The following is a 19,207-nucleotide window of genomic DNA, read 5'->3' on the forward strand; positions in this document are numbered from 1 at the left end:
GAAGCTGTGTAGGAGAATGACAGGAGCAGTGGGGGGGGGGAGAGCAGGGCAGATTGGCTGAGCACAAGCCACAGCTAGCTGATCGGCCTGTCAGCAGAATGTTAGGAGCTGCAGCTCTTCTAACCAGCAGAGGAGAAGGGTGAAGAGCCATCCATAAGAGGTTGGCGAGGAACCGCAAAGCCAGCCAGGGAGGGCAGGCTCTATGTAATAAAAGGGGTTTGTGCTGTGCTTCTTTGCTCATCCGGCTATTCCTGAAGCTTCACTAAATTTGTCCTGTTCTCACAGGGAATACGTGAGAGCTCCCACTTTGTTACTTGCAGTTTTGAGGGTGGCTGATAGTTACTATTAATATGGTTTGATTATCAATTGATTAATATGGTTTGATTATCAATTGATTAGACTCTGCCTGTTGGTATGCATACTTCCACCTTTTCATGTTCTCTGTATGTATAAATATCTCCTGTCTGTGTGTTGTTCCTAGAGGTATACAGTTGGCCACATTAAAACACATATTGTTTGCTTGCGGCCAGCTTACCCTGCAACCCAGATCACTCTGTATCAGTGACCAATCCTCTTCATTATTTACTATTCCCTCTCAAGAAAGTGACTCTTGATTTACACTGGGGTAAAGGAGCTCAGAGTCTGACACCAAGAGTGTATTAAAGCACTGTATTAGGCAAGAACATAGAAACAAGGGTGCCACTTTTGTTCCAAATGAATAATGGAACTGGTGGAATGCATAACCAGAGGAATAAAAAACCAGTAGTATAAATATACAACAGTTAGTGGGGTTACTCTGGATATAGACTGAGAGCTGAACTGTCCCTATCTCTAAACACAGACACTCCAGTTAAACCAGCATGCCCAAATATAATAGTTAGCAACCCAACATATGGCCATATATTTTAATATCTCACTGCTGAAATATATTGTACTTTTTAGTTTAATGTTTCTCTGTTTTAAGGATTCCTTTGATGTACAGTTGCTGTACTATGTCTCTGATCTCCATTATGCAGTGTAAACACTCCCTTGATAACATCACCTAGCTATAGCCCATAAATTCTATGGTTTCCAGAACAGAATTATAAACACCACACGACAGCTCCACTCTACTCCAAGCTACTGTATTTTACCAGCAATTTGAGGAAGAAAGGACTGTCTATACCACATACTCATGAGAGTATTTGCTTTTCTGCAATAATCTCAATAAAAATTTTCAGTTCAACAACATGTTTTTCCACTGAAAACTGACAAGCTCTTTTGACTCATGGTGTTTTGTGACATGCAGGAGGAGAGTTAAGCTGATAAGTTTTCATGGCAAAGACAAAACACAATGATTAATAATAGGAGCTACTTCATCAAATGAGCTCACTAATGGTTGGATTAAATAAGAAATATTACACCCAGCTCCATGGACTTGCCTGAGATTTTGCAGTGCAGAATCTAGATATTTTTTAAATATTGAATTTGGCATTGAGAAACGGACTCAAATCAAAGCAAGCATCACATTTAGATCTTTAAATAGGTAAGTTGTACAGACTACTCAACTATTCTTGCTCTATTCATCAGAGCAGAAATTTAAACAAGTTTAAAATCAAATTAGGTTAGGAAGGTTTACTCTCAGCAAAAATTTCTTGTCCAAATAGCTGTTCCTTAAAAAATATAAACTAGGTGGCTCAGTGGAATGATACACTTCTGGAGACTCATAGTGAAGGCAACAGAAGTAATTATGCTCTGTTCTTGGTATCTAGAGAAATTTTTGCCCAAATCTCAAAAGCCTGGGTTTAGCAAAGCACCTAAGGCATGCTAAATTGTAAGCATGTCCTTAAATTATGTCCCTGTTCCAGAAACAACTTAAGCACAAGCCTTATCTCTAAGTATCTGCTTAAAAACCATTGATTTCAACAGTAATTAAACACATGCTTAAGTACTTTGCTGAACTGCGGCCCAAATCACCATGCAACTTTGTATAACTGGAAGATTGGGCCAGCAAGCCATTAAGACTGGACCAGTGATGAGGCACACTGACATAGCTATGTAGTGCAGCTTGCAGTGAAGCTGAATGGAGGCACTGAAAGGAGGCAAACATGACACAGTCCCTCACTTTCATAAGCAATGGCTTCTATAAAAAAAAGTTGAAAAGGGAAAAATTGTACTGTAATCAGAGTAATATTACAGTGCATTGATCAATGTCTATCAGCCTTGAGAAATACTGCCTCAAAGTGACATCAGTGCCAACAGTGGAAAGCACGCGGGAAGAGACTAGAAAAGGGTAGATACAATTAAGAAGAGCAGAGAACTATTTAAGTTTACTAGGCATTTCTTTGGATAACACCTACTGATTCTGGGTCTCTCTGTTGTTCAAGAAAAGCTGAGAATTCCACCAGTCTGAGTTTGGTTGTACCAATGGATCGACCCTGCCAAGCTGGAACTGAGGGTGCTGGAGCTGATGCAGGCTCAAACCCTGAAATACAAAGTATCATTGTTATGTACAAGTCAATCAATTTCTCAACTTCCGTTTTCTATATTAAATTTAACTAGGAGCCATAGGGCTCTTCTTAATTCAGATTTAAAAAAAAATACCAAATCAACGTGGATTTATTATTTGTTAAAGGTAAACAACATGGAAAGATGGGGATCCAACCTATCGATCATAGTATTAATGTGGTTGGTCAAGCTAAGGACGGTGGGAAACAAAAGTGGAGCTTCCTTGAATTATTTGGCTAGCGTGTCACTGTATAATCTTTGCTTAAACTATATAATTAATTATTGTACACTTTACACAACATTACAACTGACATTTCACTAGCAGCATGGTCATTCGTAGGCAGCATGGTCTAATGGGAGTCAGGAGACCTGGGTTCTATTCCTGGCTCACCACTGACCTGCTGTGTGACCTTGGGCTTTCCTCTCCTGTTCCTCCTCCCACTGTTGTCTATTTACTGTGTAAGCTCTTCAAGGCAGGGCTCTTCTATGTGTTTGTGCAGAGCCTAGCACAGGGGGGCCTTTAAGCACTACTGCAATACAAATAATAATATATAATTAATGTAGGGAGATGAATCGTAACTTAAAATGAGAATAAAGGGTCAGTGATTTGACCCATTATGAGGAAGCATGTCTACCACCAGAACTGATTCACCACAATTTAAACTGTAACTGTTCTCTTGCTTCAAATTGTGGAAAGTCACAAAAGGAGAAAGAACAAAGAAGGAGTGGAGCAACTGACCAGGGGAGACAAGAGACCACAGAAGGCAGGGCAGAGATAATCCCCCAAGATTTGAAAACCAAGAAGACATTTCTGAAGTGGGTTCAGAGAGATGGACAACAAGCTAGTGAAGGTGAAAGAGGACTCAGGTAACATGTTTCTACTCCCTGGAATGGGAATCTGACTGTAATTCTTCTGCACCTCAAATTTAGATAGCGGAGATTTAGGAACCCTATATAAAAAGGGGAATTGCAACAGTCAAATGTGAATATGGATTTCAGTAATGCTGAAAATTCTGGCAGCGTTCTAACAGTGGCAAGAAACAGATTCCAAAAGGAGATGTGAAAGACTAAAAGTTGAAGATGACTCATAATTTCTGGCTTTGGGAGCAACATTACGTAATTTAGGAAAAACGAGACGAGAGTGAGATATGCAAGACCACAAAGGAAAGTTTTTACTCAGAAAGACGGCTAGCGTCTTTCAAGTAATCTGTAGTAGGAAATTATAATGTAGAGAAGAATGGATAGAATCGAGTATAGCCAATAAATGAGAAATAAAGGGCTGAGGAAGTTTGGTTAGGGACACAATTTGTTGTCATTTGCATAGAAATAATGCCCATTATTGGAACTAGCAATGAAATGCACATGAGATGACAAATAGGGGGAAAGGTCACAGACATAGTTTTGGGCAATCATAGCCTCTTTTGCTCTGAGGTATAAGGCTTCTACCAGACTAAGGAATAATTAGTAGAGGAGAGTTCTGGTGGCACTGACTTCTAACCTGAGATGCTCTGGAAGAAGAAAAAGATCAATAGTGTATACACTGGTAGTGACATGTTTTATACTTTGTAGGACTGAATATAAATTATTTTGCTATAATTTTAGCTCCAATTTTAAGTAAATACAATGTACTTTGCATGAGTGAGGGAAGCAAGATTTAGCCCTTAAATTGCAATATGCAACCCATCATCCATTCTGTTCTTCACAAGTTATTTTCTTGCATCATATGAAATACCACCAGATGATATACTTTAGTGCCATAAGAACTGCTGGCACATATGTGCTGGGATTAGGAGTCCTGTTTTCCTATCTAAACAGTGACTTTTCTTCATAATTAATCAATTGCTTGTCCACTGACGTCTGGAAGGGACATATGAGACTCTGGACACAGATTAGTGGGCTCTGTGGGGCTCAGAAACTAACACAACACACTCATTACTTTTCCTTATGCAATTCAGCTCTGTTTAAAGGAAGCTAGAAAATGAAGTTACCTGAAATGGGAGCTGCGACTGTTGGCTGAATAGGATAGGCCTGCTGAACGAATGGCTTTACACTGGAATAAATAGTTACACAAAATCACAAACTATACAATTCACAGTTCATTCAGTTAGTTATATAGCACAAGGAAATACATTGTTAATAATCTTTATGCACACAGATGTCTCTTTCCTAGTAGGCATATTTAAAAGATAGTCAACAAACAGGTTATGATGCAAGAAGGGGTTACCCCAAATGTAAAACAGAGCCTGATTCACAAGTTATTGAGCTTGACAGTGTTCACTTAGGTCAGTGGTTCTCAATCTATTTGCCATTGTGGGCCACAGATGCAGCTCTCTGTATGTTATGTGGGCCGCATCCACATACAATGTATATACTACCTGTATGGCCCTGAGGATGTCACATGAGCCGCAGTTGTGTGCTGATTGGCCTGCAAGCCGGTTGAGAACCACTGACTCAGGTAGTAGGGAAGAATAATTCCCTCCACTGCAGAAATTACTGGATAACAGTAACAGAGGTCAGACTAGATGATCATAACGGTTGCTTCTGGCCTTCTGTGAATCCAAACCCCACTGAATCCAACAGAAAGACTCCCACTGATTTCAACGCACTTTGGATAAGGCCTATAATGAGAGCTGGGAGGAGGTATTCCACAGATCACAGATCCTGTAGGGCTGGGGCTGAATACGTCAGGTTTACAAGTCTCTTCTCTACATGAAGTGCCTGTTACCAAGATGCCATGCAGCTTCAAATCCCACTGAACAGGGCCAGGCCTTTCATCTAGTTGTTGCTCACGTGAAGTGGTCATTCCCTGCCCTACAGAAAAATAGATGTCTGGGCTATCTTCCCCTACAACTCCCCCCATGTCCTGTATACATTGAAATGAGTGAGGTAAGATTTGTATTGGAAACACACATATACATACACACAACACTATCATATACTTGCTTTATAGTGCAATTCTATACGGAGGTGGGGTGGGGTGATTATTGTCCACAGTTAATATTCAGCTTCTGTCTTACGGAGTGTTATCACTTGTAATGTTTTAACAGGAGCCATATGAGCTATTGTGACTGAAAAGGTTCCTGTAATTGTCTAATCTTCTATTTTCATCTTGCTAAGTATTTGCCTGAATAATATCCTCTGGCAGCGAATTCCACTGACTAGTTATATACTGCATATAAAAGCATTCTTATTCTTCAGACTTACTCTTGCGAGGATCCCGGCTGCCCTGTTTGTATCATTCCTGGCCAAAACTAGAGGGGGTGGGGAGAAAAAGAACTTTGTAATTGCCTTCTTTGTAGAATAATTTCATACATTTATACACAAAATTACTTATTCATTTTGCAAACACAGAGGTAAGTACAATTTGCGCATAAATCCATTGATCTAGCCTTTATTTCCTACTGATCGTTGTTAGGAAATAAACTTTGAATTGGCATCAGTTAACAACTTACCCCAGGTGCACCAGGAAATGTAGGACGGGGAATTCCTGGCAGGCCCAACTTGTTGTGTATAGCAGTAGCTGATACTATCTGAGCGGATGACATTGCTGCCATGTGCTGAAGTGCCTTGTCCTTTGCAGTCTGATCCTTTAACATGACAATTATATGGATTCTTAAAACATTTGGCACAGCAAATCCGGTTAAATAAGTGCAGCTACAAGCAGGTAAGCCAAACTTAAAAGGCCACAGAAAACAAAAAACAGAAAACCATGCAGAAAAATATAGCACGAAGGCTAAAATACACTCGAAATTCCTCAAAGCAAAAATCTCCTCTCAGAGATGCAGGGCAGACCTGAACTCTCTCCGTCTGCTCTCCTGACATGCAGGGAACTCTGGAAGAGCAAATTGTTCCCCAAGTTCTGCAAATCGGATCCTCGTAGGCAGATCCCTTTGCAAATGTAGAGCTTCCCTGACTTCATCTAAGCTCTGTCTTCAATAGAGGTCTCCCAGTATGACTCTAATTGCAGGACTGGGACCTATGAGAGTTGAGCTCAACCATGCGGATCTGAGAGAATTTGCCCTTAATGAAAACTTTTAAAGAGAACACAGAATTATAGTCACTTGTGAACAGGGCATTATTTCTCTTCATGTTTACAGACAAACATTTCAAATTCTGGTATCCAATATATACCATCACAAAAACAAGGAAACACATTAGATAACTTCCAATTTGAAAAATTTCCATGAATAATTTACAGTGCTTCCAAAAGAACAAAAAAAACCCTGCTTTCAAGCACAGAGACCTGGCTTTTAAAAAAACCCCAACTGTTTGATTATAGATGTAGGTAAGTGGATGTATTAGGACTATAAAAATAGGCACACATCAAATTTTGTTACTGTATGGCCAGATCATGGTTCCTCGTTTGTAAATATTGTATTAATAAATGATAATGTTTAGGTCCATGACTTACAGTGAAGGAACACAGGCAATAATAGGCAAGTTCATTTTTACAAGCAAAGTAGCATGCATGCTGGCAAGGGCGCATGCTTTTATATATGGTACATGAATGTGCATATATGTTCCCTTTAAAGCTTATATGTAGTAGTATTATAGGTGAGCAGTTTCTTCCTTTGAATAGCTCCTTTAGAAACAGCACAGGCTGAGAATACAGTAAAAGCTAGCCAAAAAATCTGCCAAGCACAGCTAATGTACATAATACTTGGTTTAGTTAAAATACTTACCATGCTTGTTACCTGGATACAACAACAAACAGTTTGTTAAAATGCTTGTGTATAACAGAAGATTTTTAGTAAAGTGCTTCACAGTGTAATAAGAGACAAAGGAAGAGCGGTTTGCCCAATATTACATATAAGGTATAAACAAATCATCATTTTCACCAAGGGACTGATTCATCAAAAGATAAAAAAAAGTAAAAACACTTGGGGAACTACGCTCTTCTCCACAGCAGATCTTGGGTGGCGGGTACTGGCCCTTCAGCATGTTTCCATGGCCTTGGTGGGATCGTATGGAAGCTCCACTGTTGGATGGAGCTCTGTATATTTTGGCCTCTGCTGGTTTATAAGGGACCTGACGGCAGGTGGAGCAGGGGAGTAGCTACTCTCAGCAGCATTCTCCCTTCCACAGCCTGCAGGTTTATAGGCAGAAATCCAATCAAATGTTAATGCTTCTTGAAGCAGCATTAACACCTGTGGACCCATCCATAACTGTTCCTGCACAGCCACAAGGGAAGCACCTGAGAGCAACAGGGTTCCCGTAAAAGCCAAGCTGACAGGGAGAAAAGGACAGTGGAACGGCTGTGTAGGGGACACAGGGACTCTGAGGCTCCTGAGGTCTCAGGAGATCTGCTGATTCAAAAGGCTGACTTCACTAACAGTCCTGCATAGTAGGAAAGAATCTTCTGACTGAAAACTCTAGTAAAAATATAATATGGCCCTCAGACAACATGTGTGGTGTCCTTGATTTCTGACTTGGTGAATTTAGATTTAGGGCCTAAACCTGAAGCCTTTACTCAGGCAAAACCACCACTGAAATTTTGAAATTAGTTGGTTTGAAAGAACCAACAATTTCCTGCACAGCCTCCTCTCTAGGTATGATATATCCAGTGCCTTCACATAAACAGAGCAGCCAATTCATGGGCCTCTTTTTTAATTCCCAAATATACATTGCTCTGCTGTTATATGGAATTTGCTCCTCTGTGAATCTAAACTCTACTGGGGGTTAAATATTCAAATACTCTGTTTGGGATATAAATGCCTATGTGGGCATTGCTCAAGCCCACAATGAATTATGCTCTTACAGACAACCAACCAAATACATAAATAAATAAATAAAGCCTTTAAAGAGTTCTATTTTCCTACAGGAGTCGCACTTCAGAGGAGCAAGTCCAGAAATAGCACCTGTGATTTGCCTTGGAGGTAGCTACCCTTTACTAGTGATACATCTGACACTCATGAGTTGCAGGAGCTGTCATAGGAGCTGTGCAATGGAGAGAAGATTTGTTTAAATTATCGTGGGGGACAAGAAAGGGTAATTTTAAACAAAATCTGATTGTGAAGAGCTAAGTGTGTGTGTGTATATATAGAGAGAGCATATATATATGCGTGAATAAGAGAATGTACTGTTGCTATGTGCATTTAAACACACTGCATTTCATCCCAGAGGCGCATGCCTTTCTGTAGTAGCAATACATTTCAGTCTCTTTAACTGGTTACATTTTGAATTCTGCAAGGCTGGAAGAAGACAAGATCAGCACAGGCAATGCAAGAATAGCCATGAGGCCAAATGTCTCAGAGAGTTATAAAGATCTATATAAGTTCTTCGACTGGTTTCAATGGAGCCACACAAATAAACATAGGCTGAGAGTCTGACCTAGTTTAGGATTCTGAGTCTCTGGTCTGGCAAAGTTTTTTAGTTGGTCAGAAAGGAAGTTTTTTCAGAGTTAAAAAATTGCCTGGCTTAACTTCTCTTTCATTTCAAAATCAAATACAAGCAGACAAGAGGCTCTGATTTCCATTGGCCCTGAGCACACATAACTCTAGCGGAAGTCAGTGAGAGCTGCAGCTGATTGACACCTGTAAAACTGGGCCCAAGAAACTAGTCTTCCAAAAAACTGGAATAAATCTCCATTTTAAGGTTCATTTTTTACTTGGATCAGAAAATGAAGCACTGGCCATATTTACCTTAGCTCACTTAAAAATAAATAAAAAATTGCAACAGCATGGATAGCCACATCAATGGCTAACCAATACAAAAGTGATCACTTTGTCCATCAATGAAATGCAGACATTTCTAGGGTGAAACACAATAACTGATTAATAATACATAGCAACAGTCAGAACAGTTTAGGCAGAAAGTGAAGAATACTATATCCAATTAAAATAGCAGGGGGAATTTAGGCAGGCAGATCACAGTAATTACCCAAACTGGAATTTGGCCAGGACACATGGCCTACTCTAACAGAGAATGCCATGGGATCTTTAATGACCACAATGCATCAGGATCTTGATTTTACTTCTTATCAATTTGAATATTGGTTATCAATTTGGAATAGCCCTACTGAAGTCAATGAAGTTACAAATATTTACACTGGGGTAAATGAGAGTAGGATTTGGACCAGAATAACCAGTGGTGCAGTTTCCTTCAGTGCTATGCTGGGATATTGGTTCAGCGTAGACTCAGAAGAAGAGGTTCCCTACAGCATTATTAACATTAATTCCTGCAGCAGCTTAAGGTATTTCTTGGATGAGTCCCATCTGGTACTGACCTGCCCTGACCCTACTTAATTTATGAGCTCTGATGGGATTACTACTGCTCAAGAATGACACTGAAGTAAATCATGGATTTTATTTTTAAAAATCCTCTCTTCTTTTTCTCCCATTACCAAATTCTTGTATTTTGTGATATATAGTTAGAAGCACTAGACTAGATTTAGAGCTCAGTCATACCAGTAAAAAATCTGGAATTCTATTGAAATCACTAGATTTTCCAATGAGCTCAGAATTGGTCTTGCAATTTTTAGCTCGCTGTCTCCAATTTGCAGTTATAAGCCTTTTGAAAGATTTTGTGTAGGTGGGTGGGTGTCTGTGTGTGTGTGCGCGCACACACACACATGGACAAGGGATAAATTATCAGAATCTAACAAATGGATTATACAACTTTTAATGAATCAAATCCCTGGGGTTTATGTTACACACATTATTTTGGAATGTAGATCACTGTCACATTAGCAGAGAACAATTCTCCAGAATCATCCATTTTACATCCAAATTACAAATTTAAACACATTAAAAGAAACATAGGGTAAAACAAGTTTTACATAACCAGCATTAGGATTTTTGCTTGACTTTCGTTTAATCCAACATAAACAGCAGAATAATCAATCAGTTTACTGTAGTTCTACTAAAAGAAAAAGGATCTGTTATCCTAGAATGATAAATGGGGCTTTCAATCCCACATTGACTAGATGGATTTTGAAAAAATATCTAAGACATAAGAAAATTAAGGGCAACAAAAGATCATGTGCATTCAAAAAGCCCTAAAACCTATCAAATGATTTTTTAGAGACAAAACTTTTCTTGTAGGAGAAAAATATGATGTGGTGAAAAAGAAACAGCAATTTGCTCACAAAATGGATTTTACAGTATAGCATAAGACACTGACATAAAATAGTTTCCTAATAAGTAATTTTGCAGATGTTATTTCTGCTCATATATTGTATTGATTCAAATAACCTTTGCAATTATTAGCTGTAGCTCCAAAAAGATAAACAAATCGTGAAACTATACAATTGTTCTGGACAAAAGATAGAGAGCACTTGAATGTTTCTAGCCCTGCTCTCCAATTTGCTTATTATTAGAGAAGACAGTAGTAAATACAAAAGCTGGCTATTTCAGCCAGGCAATAGCTAATGCCAAGAAGAGAATGCGCATTCAAAGCTGTCCCAACTTGCTGCCTAATGAGTAGCAATTAATCCATCTTATTGTATTTCAAAATGCTGAAGACTCCATTCACATCAAAGGGAATTTTTCAAGGCTTTTATCATTGTTCATTTAAAAAGTATAGAGCTATCTTTAGCATTCTATAATTGTCAACAATATTTTTTTATCCCTCAATGTGGAATGTAGAATAATGGATTTTAAAACATGTAATACGTGTGAACTGTAGGCATTTTAATGTTTCTTTTTTGCTTCTCTTTTAATTAATCTTATACTATGAAAGAATATCTAAAATCAAAGTCAAAGATGGGAGTGGATACTGGTGTATGGACTTTTTCTTGAATTCTGTATCCTTGCTCTTTATTTAGGCAAAACTCCCGCTGGCTTCAATAGTAGGTTGTTTTTTTTAATGTGGAGGAAGGATTCAGTTCACCATTAGTATGGAGAAGGGAACATCATTCTCCCACCCTGTCTTGCCTCTTTCTCCATGAGGCTTCCATAACCTTAGAAACATTTTAAAGGTGGGGGTGGGGAGGCTAAGATCCCTAAAAAAAAACCTACAATATTTGAAATCCTGGCCTAAGGAAATAGGATGCATTACCCTCCCTGGCAAGATCTGTGGGACATTCCAGATTGGTGTATTTGAGATGCAGTAACAACGTTTACAGGTAAAAAATTTTCCTGCGCGCTAAGATCCACCAATCCAGAGCGATTCCTGGCATTGTGCCTGGTAAATTATTACAAAGACAACCATACTGCACCCTCAAAAATACTTTCCGTTGAGGCTTTCCTCTCACTATTCAGGAAGAGGATGCTGACAAACAGCCTTTACAAGGAGTGGGTAAGAAATATTATCTATCACGTAAGCTTCAACAATATGCCAGCCAATTCCTAGAGTAACCATAGCTTTGTGATCTTTACATCCAGTCCTAGAATACTGCCAGAGGATGAACAGCTAATTGGATTCCTTAAATTCCTTAGCAGGAGTGCCAAGTACTCTCTCTCTCCATCACTGGCTGGATTCAGGCAAAGGCTAGGTAGGCAGAATGATCTCTTGGTTTAAATTAAACCCTGAAGGTATCTTGGGAACAAAAGTTAGTTATTGCCTACTTTACAATAGTAAAAAAACAGGAACTAAGGTCACTGGGACATCTCCCAGAAGTCCAACACAATGGTTATACGCAAAAATAATTATTAGCTGGGAGCGGGCCAGAGCCAAGACCACTGGATCCACCACTACCAAGTTCTAGAGGCCTGAAGCTCTGGATCTTAGATATCTACTATAGACCACCAAATTAGGAAGATGTCTATAGTAGACATCTAAGATCCAGAGCTTCAGGCCTATATAACTGTAGTGGTGGATCCACTGGTCTTGGCTCTGGCCCACTCCCAGCTAATAATTTTTTTTGCATATAACCACTGTGTTGGACTTCTGGGAGATGTCCCAGTGACCTTAGTTCCTGTTTTTTTACTATTGTAAAGTAGGCAGTAACTAACTTTTGTACCGGGTCCTCGGCGGCACTTCGGCAGCGGGGGGGGTTAAAGTTCCCCATTATTACCAGGTCTTGTGTTTTGGATACTTATGTTATTTGCTTTAGAAATAACTCATAAAAGAAATATCCAAAACACAAGACCTGGTAATAATGGGGGACTTTAACTAATAATATGGCAAAATAGAACTTTTTTTTCCAGAAAGTGGAGAAAGTAACCAGGGGGACAGTTACTTTAGACTTAATTCTGACCGACAGGGACAAATTGGTAGTGAATCTGAAGATGGAAGGCAATTTGGGTGAAAGTCATCATGAAATGACAGATTTCATGATTCTAAGGAAAGGAAGGAGAGAGAGCAGCAGAATAAGGACAATGGACGTCAATAAAGCAGACTTTAACAAACTCAGTGTACTGGTAGGTAAGGTCCCGTGGGAAGAAAAATCTAAGGGAAAAAGAAGTTAAGGAGAATTGGCAATTTCTCAAGAAGACAATATTAAAGGCACTACTACAAACTATACCAATGCGAAGGAAAGATAGGAAGAATAGTAAGAGGCCAAAATGACTCCATCTGGAGCTCGTTAATGACCTGAAAATCAAAAGGGAATCCTACAAAAAGTGGATACATGGACAAATTGCTGTGGAGGTGTACAGAAGAATAGCACAAGCATGCAGGAACAAAATCAGAAAAACTAAGGCACTAAATGAGCAAGGGACATAAAGGGAATAAGAATACATTAGGAGCAAGAGAAATAGGAAGGAAAGTGGAGGTCCTCTGCTTAGTGGGGAAGAAAAGCTAATAACTGATGACATCAAGAAAGCTGAGGTGTTAATGTTTATTCTGCTTCAGTCCTCACTAAAAAGATTAATAGTGACCAGATACACAACACAATTAACATTAACAAATAAGGGAACGGAATGCAAGCTAAAATAGGGAAAGAACAAGTTAAAGAATATTTATATAAATTGGATGTAGTCAAGTCAGCAGGGCCTGCTGAAATATATTCTAGGGTACTTAAGGAATTAGCAGAAGCAATCTTGGAACAGTTAGCAATTATCTCTGAGACCTCCTGGAGGATGGGTGAGGTCCAAAAGACTGAAGAAGGGCAAACCTGGTACCTATTTTTAGAAAGGGGAAAAATGAGAACCCAGGTAATTACAAACCTGTCAACTAGCTTTGATACCTGGAAAGATACTGGAACAAATTATTAAACAATCAATTTGCAAACATCTGGAAGACAATAGGGTTATGAGGAATAGCCAGCATGGATTTGCCAAGAACAAATCATGCCAAACCAATCTATTTTCTCTTTTTTACAGGATTACTGGCCTAAAGAATGATATGGGGGTGGAGGGAAGCTGTGGACATATGCCTTTATTTTATGGATTTGATATATCTTGACACAGTCCCACATAACGTTCTCATAAGCAAACTAAGGAAATGTGGTCTAGATACAATTACCAAAAGGTGAGTACATAAATGGTTGAAAACCCGTATTTAAAGCATAGTTATTCATCGTTTGCTGTCAGACTGGGAGGGCATATCTTGTGGGGTTCCACAGGGGTCAATCCTGGGTCTGAAATACTATTAAATATTTTCATTAATGACTTGGATAATGGAGTAGAGAGTATGCCTATAAAATCTACAGATGACACCAAGCTGGGAAGGGTTACAAGCACTTTGGAGGACAGGATTAGAATTCAAAATAACCTTGACAAATTGGAGATTGATACAAATTCATCAAGATGAAATTCAATAAAGACCAGTGCAATAAACTGGGATGCTCTAGGTTTACTGGGTTCTGCCACAACACAGAAGGCTGGACTTGATGACTTCTTGAGATCCCTTCCAGCCCTATATTTCTATGATTCTATTTTCCAGTTTTCATTTCAGCCCCAAATGCCTATAGGAATAGCAACAAAGCAACTACACAGCAGCTCCTCAACATACTACCAGATTTTTGCAAGGGAATTTTGTAAGTGAAAGAATGTTTAGGGAATAATCTTGTGGCAAGGCAAGAGAAAAGGAGACCTAGGAGACTAAGGCCATCAGCCATCTCTGGCTGAACTGATAATTATGGACAGACAGAAGGGATATTTGAATTCTTTCCAAAAGCAAGAAGATTTTCCCCTCACACTGTAGTTGAGAAACGTGATGCTCAGACACAGGTTGTCTTAAATGTCAATTGGTCTCCTGAACACTACCCATAGCATATTATATAAAAGTTATCTTTGGCCTTTGCTCAGTGCTGGACCACTTGATTCGCCAATAGATAGCACAGCTGGATAATATAGGTGTGAGATACAGGATAACTGCATTCCCTTGTTACCCCAGATGCTCTGACACTGGCTGTTTTTCATGTGCTGGCTAATACAAACCCAAAAGATGATATTACACATGATGATCTGGTTATAGCAAAATACAAGTAACTGGTCTTTACTGTAGCATGGACAAACAAATGTAAAATCAGGGCTGCCAAGAAGTATCCAATCCTTCTTCCACCCCAAACAAATAACGTTTCCCTAAGGTAATTTTCAGCATATGTTGGGAAGCATGGGTGGTTAGATATAGAAATTTTAGTTGTTCCATAAGTCAGGTAATTCCACTAATACAAATTATCTAGAGGGTTGAAGTTTCTTCTAAGGTCCAAAATAATAAGTTTCTTCCTTTTCTGAGTGAGTGGTTTCAGCTGCATGAGGAGGTAGAGCAGTAGATGTGTTCCTCACTGAAATTGTATCATCTTCTTTTAAAAATTTCAGCTCCTCCATTGTGGTGGCGGGGGAGAGGAGGAACTGGCAGCTCTAATTTGTCAAGAGATGATTGTGCAGGTAGAGCAGGAGCCAGGTAACAGACACAGAAATGCCAAGTGCAACAAGATGGCAGTGAGGGACCATCTGCTTGGGCAGAGTCTGGGCTTCGCCCCTCTCCCTCTTCCTTCCTTTCAATGTGCTGGACACTCTTCTGAACAAGGAATTTGAAGAGAGGTGTCAAATTGTGTCACTTCCTCCTAAAAGCCAGTCATATAAGGACAGTATTCTGAGTACAGTATAAATACTTCCCTTGAGGCAGTTAGGTGGGGAAATAGGCAGAGTCTTGGCATTGCCCCTTCCCCTCAATGTGCTGGCAAGCATACCTGATCCTGCATGTGTTAGTAAGAGGGGGCTGGTCACAATTTGCTGCTGGTATTGGTTAATTCCTCCACCATGGAGCAAACAGAGAGTGCAGGGAACTGTGCCTCTCAGGGACACATTTCCTTCCTTTTGCTGCCCCTTTCACAGGGCTTGTGAAAATTGAAATTGCCCTTTTAAAAAATTCCTTTCTCCATCCTTGCTGTGTAATTCTTCCACAGACTTGAAGTGAATGTCTTCTGTAGAGCTGCAGGGATAGTGAGACCTGAGTGTGGAGGGAATTCTTAGCACCAGAAGGGTGGCCTAATTTTCACTAGTCCATTGCTTGTTACTCAGCTGAGGTAGAGCTGCAATCCATCAATCTGCACTGATGGATCTGAGAGTGTAGGAATTAAAGAAACCATTACACAATACATTGTTGTACTAGCAGACTGTTCCTTCTTTACACAGCTCCTTAAAACCAACAGTCTTAGCAGGATACTTTTTTGAGCTCAATTTATGGTAAGTGCCTACAGAAAGGTAACTAGGAAAGGGGACTTTTAAGTATCACTGGAGTTTAGTTTTTTGCCTTGCTCTGTGAACAGCTTCAGTAGGAATCGAAAAGCAGGTGCAGTAATAAAGAATATTTTTGTTTTAAAAATAGTGTCTTTTCATATTTGATATGAAAAGTGGTCTCCAAAGTGGGGTGCGCAAGAGGATCCTTCAGGGTGCATGGAAGAGGGTGTGTGCTCAAAAAAATTTTTTACTGATAGGGGTGCGTGATTGGAGACCACTGCTTTAGGGTATGGACAAAAATATTTTTTCAAGTTTTCCAAACACTATGGCCAATTTTTTAGTTAGGTTCTTATTTAAATACCTAAATACAGAGCTAAGTTTTCTGATTTTTAAACTGCTGAGCATTCACAGCTCCTATCTATGTCAATGAGAGCTTCAGGTGCTCAGCACCTCTGAAAATCAGGCCACTTATTTAGATGATTAGATATAGGTTTAGATACCTAACTTTAAGCACTCAGTTTTGATCATGTTGGCCTAAATTGCTACATTTCTCTGTATTATTGCACCCATGGTTAAAAAGCAGTATGTTTAAGTTGCCTTAGTTCTTCATCAAACCCAACTGCTTAGCCAGTGCAGCTAAAAAGCCAGCCACCACAGCCATACAAGCTTGCCAGCATGCTGCCCACTGCACACTGAAAACCAAATGCTTCTATCAAGTAGGCCTGTTATAAAGCCAGTCTGTTATTTACATATTGCAGTTTCAAGATTGTGGTAAGCTTCCCCAGCACTCACCACTTTGTATTGTGAAATTACTTTCTGAAATATTTTGCTTTTCAGCTAGAACAAAAACATGATTTGTTCTCATTCATAGCCGGGGGGGGGGGGGGGGGACAACCCACAACAACTCAGCAAAAAGAATGGGGAGGAAAGGGGGAAATAAAAGATTTACAAATTTCTTTGCTTTTTATAAACAAAAAAAAAACCCCTAAAACCTACTTGCATTTCTAAGTAATGTCAGACAACTTTAAAGTAACATAAGATCTCCCTTGGAAAATGTGCAAAGACCTTTATTAATAATTTCCAAGAGGTTCCTTTTAGTTTTGGTAGATCTTTCATGGAAAAATGGGAACATGTACAATTCCATTAAGTCAGATTAAACAAACATATTAATATTCCCCCAACATGATGCTGATTGAGAATCTCCAAAGATTAACTAAGATAAATGTAAATATTTTACTTTGAAAGGAATATATCTTCGGGGAATCATGTACAGTAGTTAATTTAAAGTTATATTAGACTGTACTGTGGAAATTTCAGCTTGCAGTTTCTAAAGCAATCCTAAAAACTATACTGTCTGGCACTTAGAGTAAATAATCTATTTTTAAGTATTCTTGAAAGCATTTCAAAAGCACAGATTAAAAGCATTTTGGAATAGAAAAGAAGCATCACAATCCCAATTACCGCTGTGGAAATGTTTTTTGTGTACAAGTGTACAAAAGAAAAAAAAACCCTTCTTTTATTTAAATACACTAACAATCTAGTACTAAGCTGTTAAAAAACTAACAGGTTAAAAACAATCATGTTTACGTGCTGAGTAGTTACAAAGAGTAGCTCACTTTGTATCTGGAGAGTGTTAAAATTTTTAATATGGATGCTAGTGCAGAAATCAGAGATTAAACACAAAGAAATGTAAACAGCTACCACATGCAAGAAAACTAGGTTACAAGAATCACAGCACCAGGCATTCACCAATCACCATGGAAAACAGGAAATGAAACGCATAGCAACCACAAGCCCAAAAGCAGAAAAGCGCATACCTTCAGCTTGGAATGAAAATCACGAGATTTCCTTCTGGCAAGAACCTGAATGTGACTAGACACCTGCAGGGTAGGGGAAGGGAGGAAAACAAAGGAAAAGCCTGTAACCATGGAGATGAAAAGCCCCCTACAACTGGGCAAGCCAAACGTACCTTAATGGCGGCTTGAATTTCTCGAACTTTCTTTCTTGCTAAGACCTGTATGTGACTAGACACCTACATTGTTCAGATTTATAAAAAAAAAAGAGAGAAGAAAAGAAAAAAGAAAAGAAAAAGAAAAACAAAAAGGAAATCAAATTTAAAATATCTTTTTAAATTACTTTTTTTCGTGGGGGGAAGTTATTTGCATCTTCAGTAAGCTCTGCTGTTAAAGATACTATATTCCCAGCCAGATGCCTAGCTCTTAGCACCAAGCCTTAATAACACAGGCCATCACTGCAGTGACGTGACTAAGGAGAAAAAAGTTTAATCTATCAAGTTATATAGTCTTTTACAGGAGAGAACCAATTAGGTGTGGACCACTTGCTCTTTTGTTAAAAATCCTACGACCCCTATAGACAGCCAAAGAGTCCTTACTCATGCAAAGAGTCAACTGGACTTCTTGCATGAATAAGACTAACCATATTCATAGGGTTTGCAGAATCAGGCCCTTGTAGCATTAAGCATTGAATGAGAGACTTTATTTGACAAAGCATCAAGAAATAGTAACAATAATTTATCGTGTTCTATGACTTCAAATGATTACACCAAGGCTGTGTTTTGAGCTCATTAATAGTGCTACATTTGTTAATAACTGATAAAATATTGACATACTATAGGTCTTAAAGAAACATGAAATAATGCTGCAGTTCTTTATAATATGAATATCGGTCATGCTTCTACCACATTGATAATAAGTGCAAGCAACTCCTTTGAAGTCAATTTATACCAGGTCTGAATGTGGCCCACTGTCTTTACATGCACTATGTCAGTGAAAAATATGTGCAAGCATGAGACCCAGTCCCATACTGGATCAATTGTACTGGAAGTTTTGCCTGACTGATGAGGGAGGGATTGGGGGCCATGTTTTGCATTCATGTTTTGCATTCATATGTATTAAAATCCATTGCGATGATGGGTTAAAGCATAACAACGTAAGAACGGCCAGGCTGAGTCAGGCTAATGATCCCTCCCGCTCGGTATCCTGTCTTCCAACAATGGCCAGTGCCAGATGCTTCAGTGGGAATGAACAGAACAGAGCAATTACCGAGTGATCCATCCCCTGTCATCTAGTCCCAGTTTTTGGCAGTCAGAAGTTTAGGGACACCGGAGGATGGGGCTGACCATCTTGGCTAATAGTCATTGCTGGACTTATTCTCCATGAACTTATCTAGTTATTTTTTGAACCCAGGTATAC

The 19,207-nt window shown here is 39.1% G+C and overlaps 1 protein-coding gene across 7 annotated transcripts in view; it reads right to left on the reverse strand.

Moving 5' to 3' along the window:
• The window catches only part of TEAD1 (TEA domain transcription factor 1), a 151,523-nt gene that overhangs the window by 47,435 nt on the left and 84,881 nt on the right, over positions 1-19,207 (reverse strand). For 2 of the 7 annotated variants that reach the window (XM_039536325.1, XM_039536326.1), the window contains exons 4-9: positions 17,965-18,027; positions 17,813-17,875; positions 5,940-6,074; positions 5,692-5,738; positions 4,476-4,537; positions 2,340-2,464 (exon numbers count right to left, since the gene is read on the reverse strand). In XM_039536325.1, the coding sequence (XP_039392259.1) occupies positions 2,340-2,464; positions 4,476-4,537; positions 5,692-5,738; positions 5,940-6,074; positions 17,813-17,875; positions 17,965-18,027 (495 nt within the window). Of the gene's footprint in view, positions 1-2,339; positions 2,465-4,475; positions 4,538-5,691; positions 5,739-5,939; positions 6,075-7,169; positions 7,182-17,812; positions 17,876-17,964; positions 18,028-19,207 lie in introns of all 7 variants that reach the window. The other 5 variants (XM_039536327.1, XM_039536329.1, XM_039536328.1 and 2 more) reach the window with 3 other exon arrangements.

The sequence above is a fragment of the Mauremys reevesii genome, linkage group 4 (genome assembly GCF_016161935.1).
Source record: "Mauremys reevesii isolate NIE-2019 linkage group 4, ASM1616193v1, whole genome shotgun sequence".
Taxonomy (NCBI): domain Eukaryota; kingdom Metazoa; phylum Chordata; order Testudines; family Geoemydidae; genus Mauremys; species Mauremys reevesii.